Genomic DNA, 14,793 nt, shown 5'->3' with positions numbered 1-14,793 from the left:
TGTTAGCATGGTTTGATGAGGTCTACTGTGAGAGGGGAGCTGGAGCTGCTTTTGAAAACTGCTTTATTGCTGGTGGGAGTGAGTCTACAGAAGAGTTGGGGCCGGGGGAATTGCAGCCTGGTTTGCTGTGGGAGGGTACCTGCTGCTGCCCCAAACTGTGGAGGCTGGTTAGGTTAGAGAGGGCAGATCTGCAGAAGCATGTAAGGCATGCTGTTAGCAACCTATGTGGAAAGTGTGCTGCACTGGTTCCCGCACGTGTCCATGTAAATAGGGTGGTGGCCCAGGGAGGGAAATGGTGCCCACCAGCCCTTTTGTTTTTGGGGAAGTCTCCTCAGGATCCCTGCTCCTCTAGTACGTGCTCTCTTCCATATACTGGAGGCATTTTTCCAAGTGCTGTTTCTTTGCTTTGTCTTCTTGGGGCTGATTATGCTGTCTTTTTAAGGGCCAGGATTCTGTTTCCTCTCATCCTCCCTTTTCTCCCAGAGCTGAGCCCACCAATTTGTGAAGTCCCAAGTGTTAAGCCTCACTGATCGTGGGAAGTGGGGTAACTAGGCCCCTCTGTATTTTCAAAGCCAAATATTATGGGGATTCATTTTCCCTGTGTGTGGTCCCCATACCTAGGGTTCTTGGTGTGAGGGTCTGCTTTTCTCCCTTCCTGGTGCCAATGGTGTCCCTCCCTCCTGCAGATAGTCCTGTGGGTAGATGTGTTTAGCTCCTGCTTGCAATTCCTGCCTCTTCAATATGGCCTCCTCTTTACTTTTTGCTGTGAATAGTTTGTTTTGCCAGTTCTCTGGGTTATTTACACTGATGTGGATGTTATCTGGTTGTATCTGTGGAACGAGGTGGGCATAGGATCCTCCTACTCTGCCATATTTTTCTTCTTCTTTTTCTTTTTCAAAAAAAGACCTTTAAGGATTTTATTTATTTGAGAGAGAGTATGAGATGGGGAGAGCAGAGAGAGAAGCAGACTACCCGCTGAACAGGGAGCCCAGGGTGGGGCTCAGTCCCAGGAGACCTGAGCTGAAGGCAAAGGCTTAACTGACTGAGCCACCCAGGCACCCCTAGATGCTATTTTTCTCTTTTTTAAGATGTGATTCCAACAAAAGATCTATACCTTGAAGCTCTGAATTATAATTGTCAGTAAACAGATTTTCCTTGAAAGGATGATGATAGCTTTTTACATAATGGATATTTCATTACAGAGTAGGAAAAAGTACCATGGAATTGTAAAATATTTTGTCTTATAATTACGGCGTTGCTTATTAACTATGTAACATTAGGAATATCTTCTTAACCTGTTTTCTGTAAAGTAGACTTAAAAATCTGTTTTTTTCCATAAAGGTTAGATAACATGTAACACTTTTAGCACAATGCTTAGTATATAGTGTATTCAGTAAATCAGTGTAGTTCAAAAAACTATGTACACTTAGTATATAATGTATTCAGTAAATCAGTGTATTTCAAAAAAAAACTTATGGTAATCCAGAAATGCAGTCCTGTTAAGTGGGTGTGGGTTATAGTTCAGTTCTTATTAGTTACTCTTTTCCACTAGATGGTGCTAGGGGATAAATTTGCTTTTAGTATAATTTACCTATCATAAATCCATAAAAACAGACATTTGAAGGTAGAAGAAACTTTAGAAATTTTTCACTTACTGCTGAAATGGCATCTGGAAAGACTAAGAAACAAGAATTTAATATAAGAGGAATTGTTTTTAAAAAAATTTAAGACTTCTTACTTTCATAGGAATTTCTTCGGCAGGGAGAGGGGGGATTTAAACTTTAAAAATGCTCATAACTAAGATAAAAAAATTAACCAGGAAAAGGGAGAATGGAATGCTTAATATAAACTTACCAGAAGTTCCAAGTGATGGAAAATCTGGATGTTGTGAGGTGTATACTTTTAAATTTTGTTCAAAGGTATTGCTGATCAGAGTCCTCTTGATATGGAATCAGAAAGGAAGTCAAGGAGAAAAATTTATGTTCATCTTATTAATCTTATATCTACTATAGCCATATTTACAAATACTTTTGAGGTGGTATTTTCTGTGAAACATTTTATAACATCTTTTAAAGTGTGAAAATAACATTACATGGACATAATAATGAGAAGTTTTTTGGTTTATGTTTTTTTACTCAGTAGATTACTGTTTTGTATTAATGAGATCAAGTTTCCAGTGTCTGTTCCACTATGGCCCTTTTTTCTTTTAATTTTAAATTTTTTATTTTATTTATTTTTAAACTTTATTTATTTTCAGCATAACAGTATTCATTGTTTTTGCACCATACCCAGTGCTCCATGCAATCCGTGCCCTCTCTAATACCCACCACCTGGTTCCCCTAACCTCCCACCCCTTGCCACTTCAAACCTCTCAGATTGTTTTTCAGAGTCCATAGTCTCTGTGGCCCTTTTAAACTTTCCCCCAATATTCCAGTCATTTATATTCAGAAAAGTTGATCCTTTGGGGAAAAAAAAGACACTGGGGCCAAAGAAGTTTAGAAAGCACTGGATCTATAAAATGGAGTTGGTGTAAAGTCTAAGGTACCGGGACACCTGAGTGGCTCAGTTGGCTAAGCATCTGCCTTTGGCTCAGGTCACCATCCAAGTTGGGCTCCTTGCTCAGCAGGGAGTCTGTTTCTCCTCTGCCTACTGCTCCCCCTGCTTATTCTCTCTCTCTGACAAATAAGTAAAAATCTTAAAAAAAATAAAAATAAAAATAAAAAAGTCCGAGATACCTAATAATAGCCCAGTTAGTGATTCACAATGTGCTCTTATGTATACCAAAGTTCTGAGAATTCTTAGCTTGTAGGAACCTGTTTAACTTGAACAGTGTTTCCCAATATTTTATTTTTATTTATTATTATTTTTTAAACATTTTATTTATTTATTTGACAAAGAGATCACAAGTAGGCAGAGAGGCAGGCAGGGACGGGACGGGACCAGATGGGCGGGAAGCAGGCTCCCTGCTGAGCAGAGAGCCCCATGCGGGGCTTGATCCCAGGACCCTGAGATCATGACCTGAGCTGAAGGCCAGAGGCTTAACCCACTGAGCCACCCAGGTGCCCCATCCCAGTATTTTATAATGATGGCCCCTGTATATATTCCATCACAAGGTACTAGTTGGGAAACAGATCTATACTTCTTAACAATTAGAACTTTTTAACTTTTTTTTTTTTAAACAAATGAAAGGATCCATCTCAGGAAGACAATCTGAAGAACAGTGATCTCCAAAGACTGAGCATTTCAAGGTATGAATATTTTTCAACATTCAGAAATAACATACTCTCCTCTGTAGGCCACTTTCTATAGCTTATCTAGATTTCTGTTAGGATTTAACCTTAAAAGTGAATGGATACCATTTGGGTACTGCATATAATCTCTGATCACAATGGATTTATAAAACATTTAACTGCTCTTTAGCAGTTGGTTTGAACCAAAATAGTAGAAAGGTACATACTGTGAAGCCTTAAACAAAATTTTTGAACATGTGATATTTTAGATAGGGCTTTAAGGAGCTAGCTGTATAGAAAGTATTCTGTATTAAATCCTGATTTTGCATGAAGAATTATACATTTCCATATACAGTAATACCACCCTGTCCTTAAGGCAAACTTGGACCACCTTAGTCTTTGGTATAACATGAATCACAAGAGAACTGTTCTCTTGGGATAAAAACAAAAGTAGCTGTAAGAATTCATGTTTTATTTTAACCTTTATTCCCTTAAATATATATAATTTTTATTTAACATGTACTATGTTTCACATTATCTTATTTTACATCCCTTCTATATATGGATACTTTAATCCAATGAAAAATAGTGAGTTGACTTCATTGTTGGATCATTTGGCTTCCAAGGTTTACAGATCTAAAGTAAATAATGTGAAATGGCTCCTATATTTCTTTTGAAAACCCAATTGAGAGAAATGATCAACTAGGGCAAACAATTTGAGGATTGCAGCCAATCTTTTAGATCCAGGGGGTAGGCAAACTTTTTCTATAAAGGAAGATCATATTTAGGCCTTGTGGGTCATAACCTCTTTCTTGCAACTACTAAACTTTGCCATTTGAACAGTTCTTCCGTTGATGCCTTCAAGTTTCATCTAACTTTACAGCAAGGAAGTTATTCCAACAGTGGGTCTAGGTCAGTGTCCATGTAAATTATTTCTTAAAGTTGTCTTTATGATACATTAATTTATTTTAGAAAGAAAGGAGTTTTGTGTGAGCAGGGAGAGGCAGAGGGAGAGGGGAAGTAGACTCCCCACAGAGCCTTGATTCCAGCACAGGGGTTCCATCTCACCAGCATGAGATCATGACCTGAGCTGAAACCAAGAGTTGGATGCTTATCAATTGAGCCACCCAGGTGCCCCTTATTTCTTCAAGTTTTCTTAATTTCTTCTGAGCCTCCCCCTTCATTTTGTTGTATTTATCAGCTTATAAGCCTCTTCAAACCATTTTTGGTAAGAAGCAGGGAACAAAGAAATATGTTAGAATCACAGTATGTCAAATGAAAGAGCTATGTATATTTTATATTAGAGGTCTGTGATACAGAATGAGACTTCTTCCATTCATGGGAAATTTTATATAATTTGGATCACATCACCTGAGAATAACTCAAAAAGCTGCCCCTCCTCCCCCCTCGCAACCTCCTTGCAAATGTTTTTTAAGACATATAATGAACAAGACAGTAAGGAATCTCCACACCAGGATTTAAGGGGATAAATACACAAGGAGATGAGTCTAGTTTTTGAGGCTGCCAGGCTATATAATTGTGGCTTCAAAAGTACAGTTATGAATTCTCTAAAGCTTGGTAGTATCTCAGAGTATCAGCTGAGAGAAACAATTTTTAGAAAGATTTGCCCTAAGTTCTTCACTCCAAGAGCTATGTGTCTGCTAAAAGAATTGCATAATTAAAGCATGTCCTGATGGTTTGCTAGTGCTCAAAGTGTACTTACGGTTTTATACAAGTTGGTTTGCATTTATTTTATGTAAACAATGTGGATTGCAAAACTGATTAGGTTTCCCTTTTCTGGTTAGTAACTAGAAAACTAATAACCAAATTTGTAGCTTACCCCTTGGTAAACTTTGTTATCATGCATTTTAATGTTAGTCTCATTCCTAGCTGCATTTTATCTTGTTTTTCCTTCACCTTACCGTTTTTACCTATGCCCAGTTTATAGTCCTGTGTTAATATTTTTAAGTTACTTCATCACTTTTAAGTGGAACAGTTCAAAGTTTACTACATTAGCAGAAAGGTTAATAGGAATGTTTCCACAAAACCTTTAAGTACGAGTTTATGTATTTTTAAGGATTATATTTTATTTATTTGTAAAACACCCTTTTTGGGGAAACTTTTTTTTCATATGTCCTCCATATGATGTCAGGTGAATGAGGTATTGTTCCCTCATATAGAGTGAACCTTTAGTTACTGGAGGCCTTTTATCTGGTACTTACTGTGTAGAATATCATTTAACAGCAGCCCAACCAGGAATTTGGCCTGTGTCTTGCTCATGTTCTGTTTGGTTTTAGCTTTATAGGTTGTTGTGCTCAGTGCTTAAACATATGTAGGTATGGAGTAAACTTATATGGTAAATTTTTAAAAAATATATATCTTTAGGAAATAAGGATTAGGCTAGTGTTTTTCAAATGGTGCTGTGCTCCCTGAGTGGTCATGAAACTTGGTGTGTTGAGAGAAGTATTTTAAACAAATACTGAATAAAATAGAAGAACATATCAGTGTGTACTACACATAGTGAGGGGGGTTAAGTATGGTTTCTCATAACTTACTCTTTGGGTTGCAGTGTAAAATGATTCGTTGCTGTGCCTCACATTAAAAAATTTCTAAAAGATACTTGATTTGGGGGAATCACAGTTGTCAAAATACACACTTCTAAATCTTTAGCTGTTGGGTAAGTTATCTCATACTTTGATTTTAGGATTTCTGGGGAATGTAATTGTAATAAATTTTCAGAAGCTAAAGAAAAACACAAATAGGTGAAGTAAAAAATTGGATTTTTCTTAGACAAGGAATACTAATTTCAGTATTGAAGAGTTGAATAGTTTCAATTAAGAAAACTGGGCTTGGGGGCGCCTGGGTGGCTCAGTGGGTTAAGCCGCTGCCTTCGGCTCAGGTCATGATTTCAGGGTCCTGGGATCGAGTCCCACATCGGGCTCTCTGCTCAGCAGGGAGCCTGCTTCCTTCTCTCTCTCTCTGCCTGCCTCTCAGTGTACTTGTGATTTCTCTCTGTCAAATAAATAAATAAAATCTTTAAAAAAAAAAAGAAAACTGGGCTTTACACAATTTGACTTCATAAGCAGGACATGAAACCTGCTTATTCACATCTCAAGGAGGAGGTACTTTACATTTAAAATTTAGAGGATTGAAATTTGTGGTTAAAAAGGTTGTGTTGGCAGCCAGCATATTGGAGGTGCTTGGTAAATGTGTGATGAAGATGATGGTAATAATGATATGAAAAATGTTACCCCCAGCAGGGCAGCAGGCAGTCCTTAGACTGGATAATTAAAAGATGGCTTTGATCAGCAACATGTTAGAATATGGAGTAATCTCTTGAACCTGTTTCCTCACAGGGAAACTGGTTATACACAGCTTGTCAAGTTGGTGCAAGAACATGGTTGAGCATTTACTACGTTAGGCATTTTTGTGGGGTTCTCATTTGGGGTGCTTTTTAGTGTTGCATATCAGTGCTCAAGTAGTTTTATAATTTCTTACACACATTTGCACCTGTGTCATTTAAAGCAAAACTTAGCTAAATTCACACTCCTGGTTGGTTGGGGAGGGGGACAGAGCCAGCCTATACAATCTCAAAAATACCTAGATAAGTGAAGGTTAGTTGGAACCCCGCTAAAGATTTGTGGGTAATTTGCCTTTTCCAATCTCACTTAAGGTAATGATTTAAATACTTTGTTCAAATAAATTAATTTTGTGAAAGTACTCTGAAGACTGTAGCACTTTCTAGTGTAAAGAGACTGTTATTACTTTATTATCCACAAGGGGGAGAGCTTATACTTAGTAATTTGTTGGTTTGGTTTGGTTTTGTTTTTAGCTGTAGTTTTTAATTCAGGTGACATTAAGGGCAAAAGAAAAAGACTTAGATGTATGTTGAACTTGGTGACCTAGTTTTTGGTTTAACCTAATTTATAAGCAGTCTTCATTAAATTGAATTGGAAAATGTGTATCAGACACTGCTTTAACACTTCTGATTGTTTCTTTTACTTTACATGCTTAGCTATTTTGAATGATTAAATGTGTTTGATATTCTAGGACCCAAACATGGTCTTGGATATTTGCTTTTGTTTTCTCAAAGTTAGGTACTGATTTGTCATCTCATGCCAATAACTAAACAGTATATTTAAACTACTATTCATATCATCACAGTCTGCATGAATTAGCAAGTTTAAGTGCTGTATATGTGTATGCAATGTGAGTAACTCTTTGGAAAGCATATTGAATACCCACAGTTGCAACAAGGAACAAACCACTCTTCACACTTAAGATGAGTTCCTATGTGAAACATTCATTGTAACGTACATCTCAGATGTTTACTGGTGAAATGGGGGTGGTTAACTAATTTTTGTTAAGTATTTAACACTTATCAAAAACCTGCAGAAAGCCCTGTGATTTTTAATAGACTCCTGTTTAACAAATGACATTTTCAATAGACTAAAACGTGTAGATTTTTCCCAAAAGCAGTATTAAGTTTATTCTGCTTCTAGTGAAAGAATTGTAGTTTTAGTGTGATAGAAATACCTTGACAAAAAACATATAACCTTACATTCAAAACAATGTTTTTTTTTTTTTTTTTAAAGATTTTATTTATTTGACAGAGATCACAAGTAGATAGAGAGACAGGCTGAGAGAAGGGGAAGCAAGCTCACCACTGAGCAGAGCCCCCGATGTGGGGCTTGATCCCAGGACCCTGGGATCATGACCTGAGTCTAAGGCAGAGGCTTTAACACACTGAGCCACCGAGGCGCCCCAGAACAATGATTTTTGAGTAGCTCTGTTGCACTGTAATTCAAACAGGATCTTAGATTTAGGTATCAAGAGTATTATATCTTGGTTTATTTAAAGGTTTTTGTTTATAGCTAGATAAAAATTGATATATTTTCTAACTTGTTTTACTTATTAAATTTACACCACTATCTTTAAGAGGCAGTAATGGTCATTTGAATGCTATGAGATCAATTGTTTTTATATTTAACATTTTACATATCCTTGTATAGCAAAGTAGGAATATATATTGAAGATCTGTTTATTTAGTTGGCAATTAAAAACCAAAAAAAATCATGAATATCCATGTCTAATGGAAGAATGAGACTTTACAAATTAGGTGTAAAATAATTTATAACTTCTCAGATAATTGAGGCAAAATACTTTTAATTATGAAAATGAGAGGCATTTATGAAGTTTTAAATTTGTTTCATATAATCCTCTCTCTAGCTTCTTTTCCCTTACCAGGAAATCATCTGGCTCTTCTTGTCTTGTGCTGTCATGTCACATTGGTTTAGACCAACCATATGAGACAGCCCAGTCAAACATAAAAGAATGAAATGCATGAAGCCTAAATTTTAATGTGGATCTGGGTATACATTCAGTAGTTGATATATTTCAATTCACAATGTCAAAACCAAGTAAGAGTTAAATACAAATTAAAACTCTATACATGAATAAACGTCACTTTATTTTTGATCCGATTTGTAAATGAAGACCATACCCCTTGAAGTAGTGTCACAGCACAGCACATTATAGGCTATAATTAATAAGAAATTTGATTGTAATACTATTTTTTGTAATAACCTTCTGTTTAATATAGTTCAGTTAATGGCCAGAATTGTGAATAAGATCTTTTTACTTATTCTAATGCCCATATTTGTTACTTAATGAGGAAGTTTTGTTTATCTCAAAACTGGAGCAGAAATGCAGATAATGCTCATTTCTATATTAAAGTCAGTCCTTTCTTTCCATAAAGAAAGTTATATAACCAGTAACTTTTTAAAAAAAATCTATTTCAGTGATAATATGCAAAATGCATACTGGGAACTGAAGAGAGAAATGTCTAATTTACATTTGGTGACTCAAGTACAAGCTGAACTACTAAGAAAACTGAAAACCCCAACTACAATCAAGAAAGGCAAGTTAATGTTTGCTGGAAACCCTATTAGAAGAGCAGCTGGCTATCGTTTCTTATCAAAATCTCATCAGATGATTTTGATAAGTCAAAGTATATATACAGTATGTTCACAGCCTACCTATTCTCTGCTTTGGCTTCATTCTCATACTGGTCAACTTCACACATAAAGGTGTTGCTGATGTGTTTTTTCTTCGTACTGTATTCTTTTCCCCTTGTGGCTTTTTTTCTCAGCCAAGTGTTGCTTATGTGTATAAGCCTGAGGTGTTAAGTTTGCTCTAGTTGACCTTTTACCACAACTCCTCCTTATATTTAAAAGAAAAAAAAGAAAAAAAAGACACCAAGACACCGAAAGCTATTTTTTATTCCAGCGTTACAGAATATATCAAAGACCTAGCTCTTTAAATTGTTTTTGAAGAAAATTACTTTGATGCATTTATTGGGTTCATTTGGTAAACAATTTTTCTTTCCATAAAGGATAGATTATTTAGAATGGAGACCAGGTGTTAACCCCTTATCTCTTTCAATGAAATGAATATTTTCATTGATTTGCTTTTCATATGTAACTGCTTGGCTGACTATACTTTCTGAGTTTTGGGCTAATATAGTACTGTTTTGCCAAAGCTATTTTTATACCTCAATCAGTGCATTTGCACTTTTTATTACATAATAAGTATATTTTTGAAAAGTTGTAAATTTGAATGCCCTAAGTTTATTTTAAAGGAATGAGATGTGACTTTATATTCACTACCACCTAATTTAAAATTATATGCACCTCGTATTGCTGCTAAAGAGGGCACAAGAGAATTTTGTTTTATAAATCTCCTCAGGAGTGTTTACTAGTAGGGAAAAAGGAAAACTAAAGTCAAAACTCCTTTCAGTTTCGTGAGAGTTATTTATGAATCAGGAAAACTAATACAGTGCTCTAGCAGGCTCCAACTTAATTTATGGTTCATTTTGCCCTTGAGTTTTCCAGTGGCCAGGGTTACATATGAGGCCAAGGTATGTCGATGGGGAAGTTCCTCCTTTTAAAAGGAACACAGAATAATCTTGTAGGGAGTTTTCAGTGAGGCTCTTTTTTTATGTAATAATTTCCAAAGAATAATATAGGAGGAATGTTCTTTCCATATTTAATAATAACTCATTTGTATGTCCCTTCTGATGAAGGATGCCTTTTGGTATATTGAACCATAAATTTTCTAGCATACAACAACAGTGGCGGGCTCAAGGCCACCACTCCTAACTGCGGCACTCAGTGCTTTGGGGAGTAGAGACAGACTAAATCTACTTTTTTTCTAATCTACAGATCACTCTTGTCCAGAAGTTGAGCACCTTTAACTTCTACTTCTTCTATCCCTCTTCCCAAGAAGAAAAGGCAATGAGCTTATAATGTGGTTCAGTTTTTTATAAAATTATAGATTCAAGTCTTTGTTCTAATTCCTAGCATTCTGCCACAGTTGGTTAAATTGGAAGGGGCAGAGAAGCTCATAAACTCATACTACCATTATGTTGGCTATTACTAAATAACAGCTTTAAAGCAGTTTGTTTTCTAAGCCATTATGTGCATACTTAACATTTTTTTCCTTGACCTATTACTGTAACCACAGCAGAAATATATGTTTATTTAAGAAACAGATTATTATGTATTAAAACTTTTATCCATAAAAACCTTTGGATCAATTCACAATGTAATTATTTCTGAAAAAATTTACTTTTGAAGCACCTATGGAAAAAAGATTTGAATAAGCAAAGGATATTATATTTAATAAAACATTACTTTAGAACAGCTTAGTTTCCACTGACATGTAGTCTGCAAACATTTTCTAGCCACATTATAAGCCAAGAAGGGGATCCTTTCTGTATTTTAACTTTATTGGCTTCTAACTTCTATGGAATTCTTCATCTTCATTAATTATTCTGTGATATAGGCAGGACAAGATAACTATGTCCATTTTGGAAATAAGAGAAGTAACACGTGGATGTAAATGACTTAACCTATCTAAAAGTCACAATGCCAGTAAATAGTGATCCAGAATTAGAACTCAGATCACTTTTCATCAGTCTTCAAGTCACAGTGCCCCAGTGGTCACGCAAACTTAGAAATGTTAATTTTATTTCCCGTTCTACATTTAACCAAATTAATGAAGTGTTATGTGTTTTATGATCACAAATGCCTTGACAACTGACATTTAGCCTGTGCTTTCTTTTTAGCCTGTGCCCCAGTAGGATGCATGGAAGACCTTGGGAAAGACAGCACAAAACTGCACTTGGCGAATTTTACTGCAACATACAAAAGACATTCCCCCCTCTCACCGAACGGCAAAAGTGTTTGCCATACCACATCTTCCCCTTTACCAGGAGATATAAAGGTTTTATCAGAGAAAGCAATTCTCCAATCATGGACAGATAATGAGCGATCCGTTCTTCATGATGGTCCTAACTTTCAGGAACACAGCTCTTATGGCAGAAATTCTCTGGAAGATAATTCTTGGGTATTCCCAAGCCCTCCTAAATCAAGTGAGACAGCATTTGGGGAAACTAAAAATAAAACTTTGCCTTTACCCAACCTGCCACCACTGCATTACTTGGATCAACATAATCAAAACTGTCTTTTTAAGAATTAATTCTGAAGAGATTCATGATTTGGTCATGAGGTTATTGTATCTCCCTCAGTGGCACTCTCAAGAAATTATTTAACAAACTGAAAGCAGATTTTGATTAAACTTTGCAAAGTTCTTCGGTATATACGTTTGCACATACTGTTCCACATTATGTAGTTGATTTTCCAATGTGAAAGAGCACCGTCCAGCTTCAAGTTCTGGCTAAGAATCAGACATATGCTACTTACTAATAAATAAGCTTAAGGCGTTTTAAAGAGACAATTTTACCTTTGATAGTAATTGTAAATAACAGCCTCACATAAAGAATGGAATTAAAATTTCTTGGACATGGTTTTATAAAGCATGTGAAATGCCTAAATATCCATTCGTAAAAATAAGAAGCCATTAATATGAGACAAATTAGAAGTTGCTTTAAGTTGCAAAAAAGAGCAAATGGCAAAATGAGTAAGTTATGTTTCTGTTGACCTACTGAATAAAGACAAAAAGTGTTATAGTTAAATAATAGCATCTCTTACAGGTTATTCCATCTCCGTATGCTATTATGTTTTCAAAGTTTAAGACTTTTTTAAATCACAGTGTTAAGACTTGAAATAACCTGATCATCAAAGCCAACCTTGTCCTATACATTCCTCAAATCCTAACTGAAAAGTGAAAATGTGTGTGAACTATTATAATTCTATAGTATTCAATGAGAAGCAGAAAGAGTACCACAAAGGTTTTAGTCTAAATCTGTGCCATCAGTGGTCCATAATGAAAATCTAAGTATGTAACTGGATAAAGTCATTTTCATCAGGGTCTGTACCTGATGGTTATGTAGAGCAACTTATAAATTGCTAGTTTATTTGAAATGTAACATTGTACTCATTAAGATAGTGATTTTTCATTAACCAAATTAGGAATTGTAATTCTGTAAACCAAATTCTGTGCTGTATTGATCTAGTACAATCATGAAATGTCCCCAGACTTTTTGATTCTAAGTGGTCTATCATTTATAAACAAGCATATAACAAGGATGGCTTCACACAAATCTATCTAAATTCTTACAGGATGGTGATATTAACATATTAGTAATATAATATATTAGTTGGCTTATACATCTTTTCCCTGAGATAAAGTGTTTCATGTAGGAAGCCTTTATCCTTTTTGATAGACAGTTTCAAATATCTTGAACTCAAAAGAGTATCTCAGATCTCTTCTATATTAACTGAATAGCATACATACATAAACAATGTTCACCGTTCACCAGATATTTCTGTCTTTCTATTATCTTACTCACTTATTCAGGCTTGTCTGTGATTAATGGAATTGGTGTCAGATGCTGGAATTTATTCTGACCAATGAACACAGCTGACTCCAGGGAGTACAATCTCCTGCCAAGTAATAGAACAAAACCCAATATGCATAAAACAAATACAAGACTCCAGGCTTTAGCTAAAGGAAGCAACTACCTGTGTAATAACAAAGCAGCAGAAACTATTTCTCATGTGGCTGCATAGACTATATATTCTATCTAATCTCTAAGGTAGCTTACTGGTTTGTCTTTTTTTAAACCAAGGTTGGAAACTTTTCTTTGTAAAGGAGTAGTATGAGATAATGGCTTGATTAATGTTTTGAACAATGCCAAGAAATTGTTTAATTAAAATAAATTATTTTTGTTTGAAATTGAAGCGAATGTGAAATACTGTCCTTGCCTTTATATTCCAAGGTCAGGTACTATTTAAATGTTAGTTGTTCATTTGATTCATGTAACAGGCATTTGTCTTGTTAAACCAGTTCTTAGCGGAAAAAATGTTCTTCCATATGAACAAGAGGGTGGCTATCCAACAGGTATGCTAAAAATCAGTGGTTGTATGTTCTTTACAGTGTAAAGTGCTAAATAAATGATGTGTAGGACTCTGATAAAGATTAACCAAAAACTTTTAACCAGCCACAAATTTAAAAATGTATGCTTTATGATCATCTCCGTTGTACATAAGATTCAAAGAGAAATGGGAATGGCCCATCGTTTGATAATCTATTTGAGATGGAAAAAAAAAATTTAAAGATTTACCTGAGGGGGGGTAGGGAGGAGAGAGAAAATCTCAAGCAAACTCCCCACTGAGCACCAAGCCCAACCAGGGGCTGGATCCCAGGACCCTGAGATCATGACCTGAGCTGAAATCCAAGAGGGAGATGCTTAACCAACTGAGCCAGTCAGGTGCCCCCGACATGGAAAATTCTATGTTGATTTCTTTCATACTGCTTGAAATTTGCTCCAAAGGGCTTCCCTTGGAAATATCTTTAATCTTTAGCTTTTTATAACCCAGTTTACATTTATATAACAGAATGAAGAGAAAACAGGTAACAACAAAAAGCCACTCACTCCTTCCTCTTGGTCTCCTATCAGTGAAAATAAAATCTGCATCATCTTTAAAAGGAAATGGAGATTCTGCCCAAATGGAACCTATTCCTAAGCAGAGCAGGGACACACCTATGGGAAACATTAGAAACCAAGTAAGTAGGGGAAAATTCAGACTTAAAGACCTGAGACCTAATCATGGAAAAACCATAATGATCTGATCCAGAGAGGCTACATGAACAAGGCGGATCTTTAGGGGCAGAAAATCTGTGCACTATTTCTTCACAGAAATAGCTTCAGCCAGAGGTATGAATAAGCAAGCAAGACAACAACTGAGGCAGCTGTTTTAGAGTAGACAGTGTGGTGGCTAGGCAGGATATCCTGAAAGCTGTGATAAATGGTTTAGTTTCTGGCAGAGGAATGAACATACATACTACTATTCCAGTACCTGTGGAGAAAGTGACATCTACAGAAAATAAATTTTCCACATAAATTTAGCTCCTCTGATTGTCATCCAAATTATAAATTAGCCACAGATTATATATTTCACTAGCTTTTTAAATTTACTGCCTTATCTTCATTTGCACCATTAAAAGTAAGGTCCTGTGCGCTAAGAAATGTAATACGTACTGAAAAGCTAACAGAAGAATATAGGCTGGATGATGCCTATGGTATGTGGTCTCTAGG

The 14,793-nt window shown here is 35.7% G+C and overlaps 2 protein-coding genes across 6 annotated transcripts in view; one reads left to right on the top strand and one right to left on the bottom strand.

Annotated features, from left to right (window-relative positions):
* The window catches only part of AZI2 (5-azacytidine induced 2), a 36,033-nt gene extending 22,598 nt beyond the window's left edge, over positions 1-13,435 (top strand). Inside the window, exons 6-9 of one of the 3 annotated variants that reach the window (XM_045088996.1) lie at positions 3,190-3,248; positions 4,074-4,142; positions 9,032-9,150; positions 11,359-13,435. In XM_045088996.1, coding sequence (XP_044944931.1) covers positions 3,190-3,248; positions 4,074-4,142; positions 9,032-9,150; positions 11,359-11,771 — 660 coding nt within the window. In that variant the 3' untranslated portion in view covers positions 11,772-13,435. Of the gene's footprint in view, positions 1-3,189; positions 3,249-4,073; positions 4,143-9,031; positions 9,252-11,358 lie in introns of all 3 variants that reach the window. The other 2 variants (XM_045088997.1, XM_004754317.3) reach the window with 2 other exon arrangements.
* Positions 9,494-14,793, bottom strand: part of CMC1 (C-X9-C motif containing 1) — an 89,604-nt gene continuing 84,304 nt past the window's right edge. The window contains exons 5-7 of one of the 3 annotated variants that reach the window (XR_006609267.1): positions 14,131-14,238; positions 13,045-13,138; positions 9,494-11,969 (exon numbers count right to left, since the gene is read on the bottom strand). The gene's annotated coding sequence lies outside the window, so the exon portion shown is untranslated. Of the gene's footprint in view, positions 13,139-14,130; positions 14,239-14,793 lie in introns of all 3 variants that reach the window. The other 2 variants (XR_006609265.1, XM_013057171.2) reach the window with 2 other exon arrangements.

Source organism: Mustela putorius, unplaced genomic scaffold, assembly GCF_011764305.1.
Source record: "Mustela putorius furo isolate JIRA1106 unplaced genomic scaffold, ASM1176430v1.1 tig00003834_pilon_pilon_pilon, whole genome shotgun sequence".
Lineage (NCBI taxonomy): Eukaryota > Metazoa > Chordata > Mammalia > Carnivora > Mustelidae > Mustela > Mustela putorius.
This window is presented reverse-complemented; position numbering and strand designations above follow the sequence as displayed.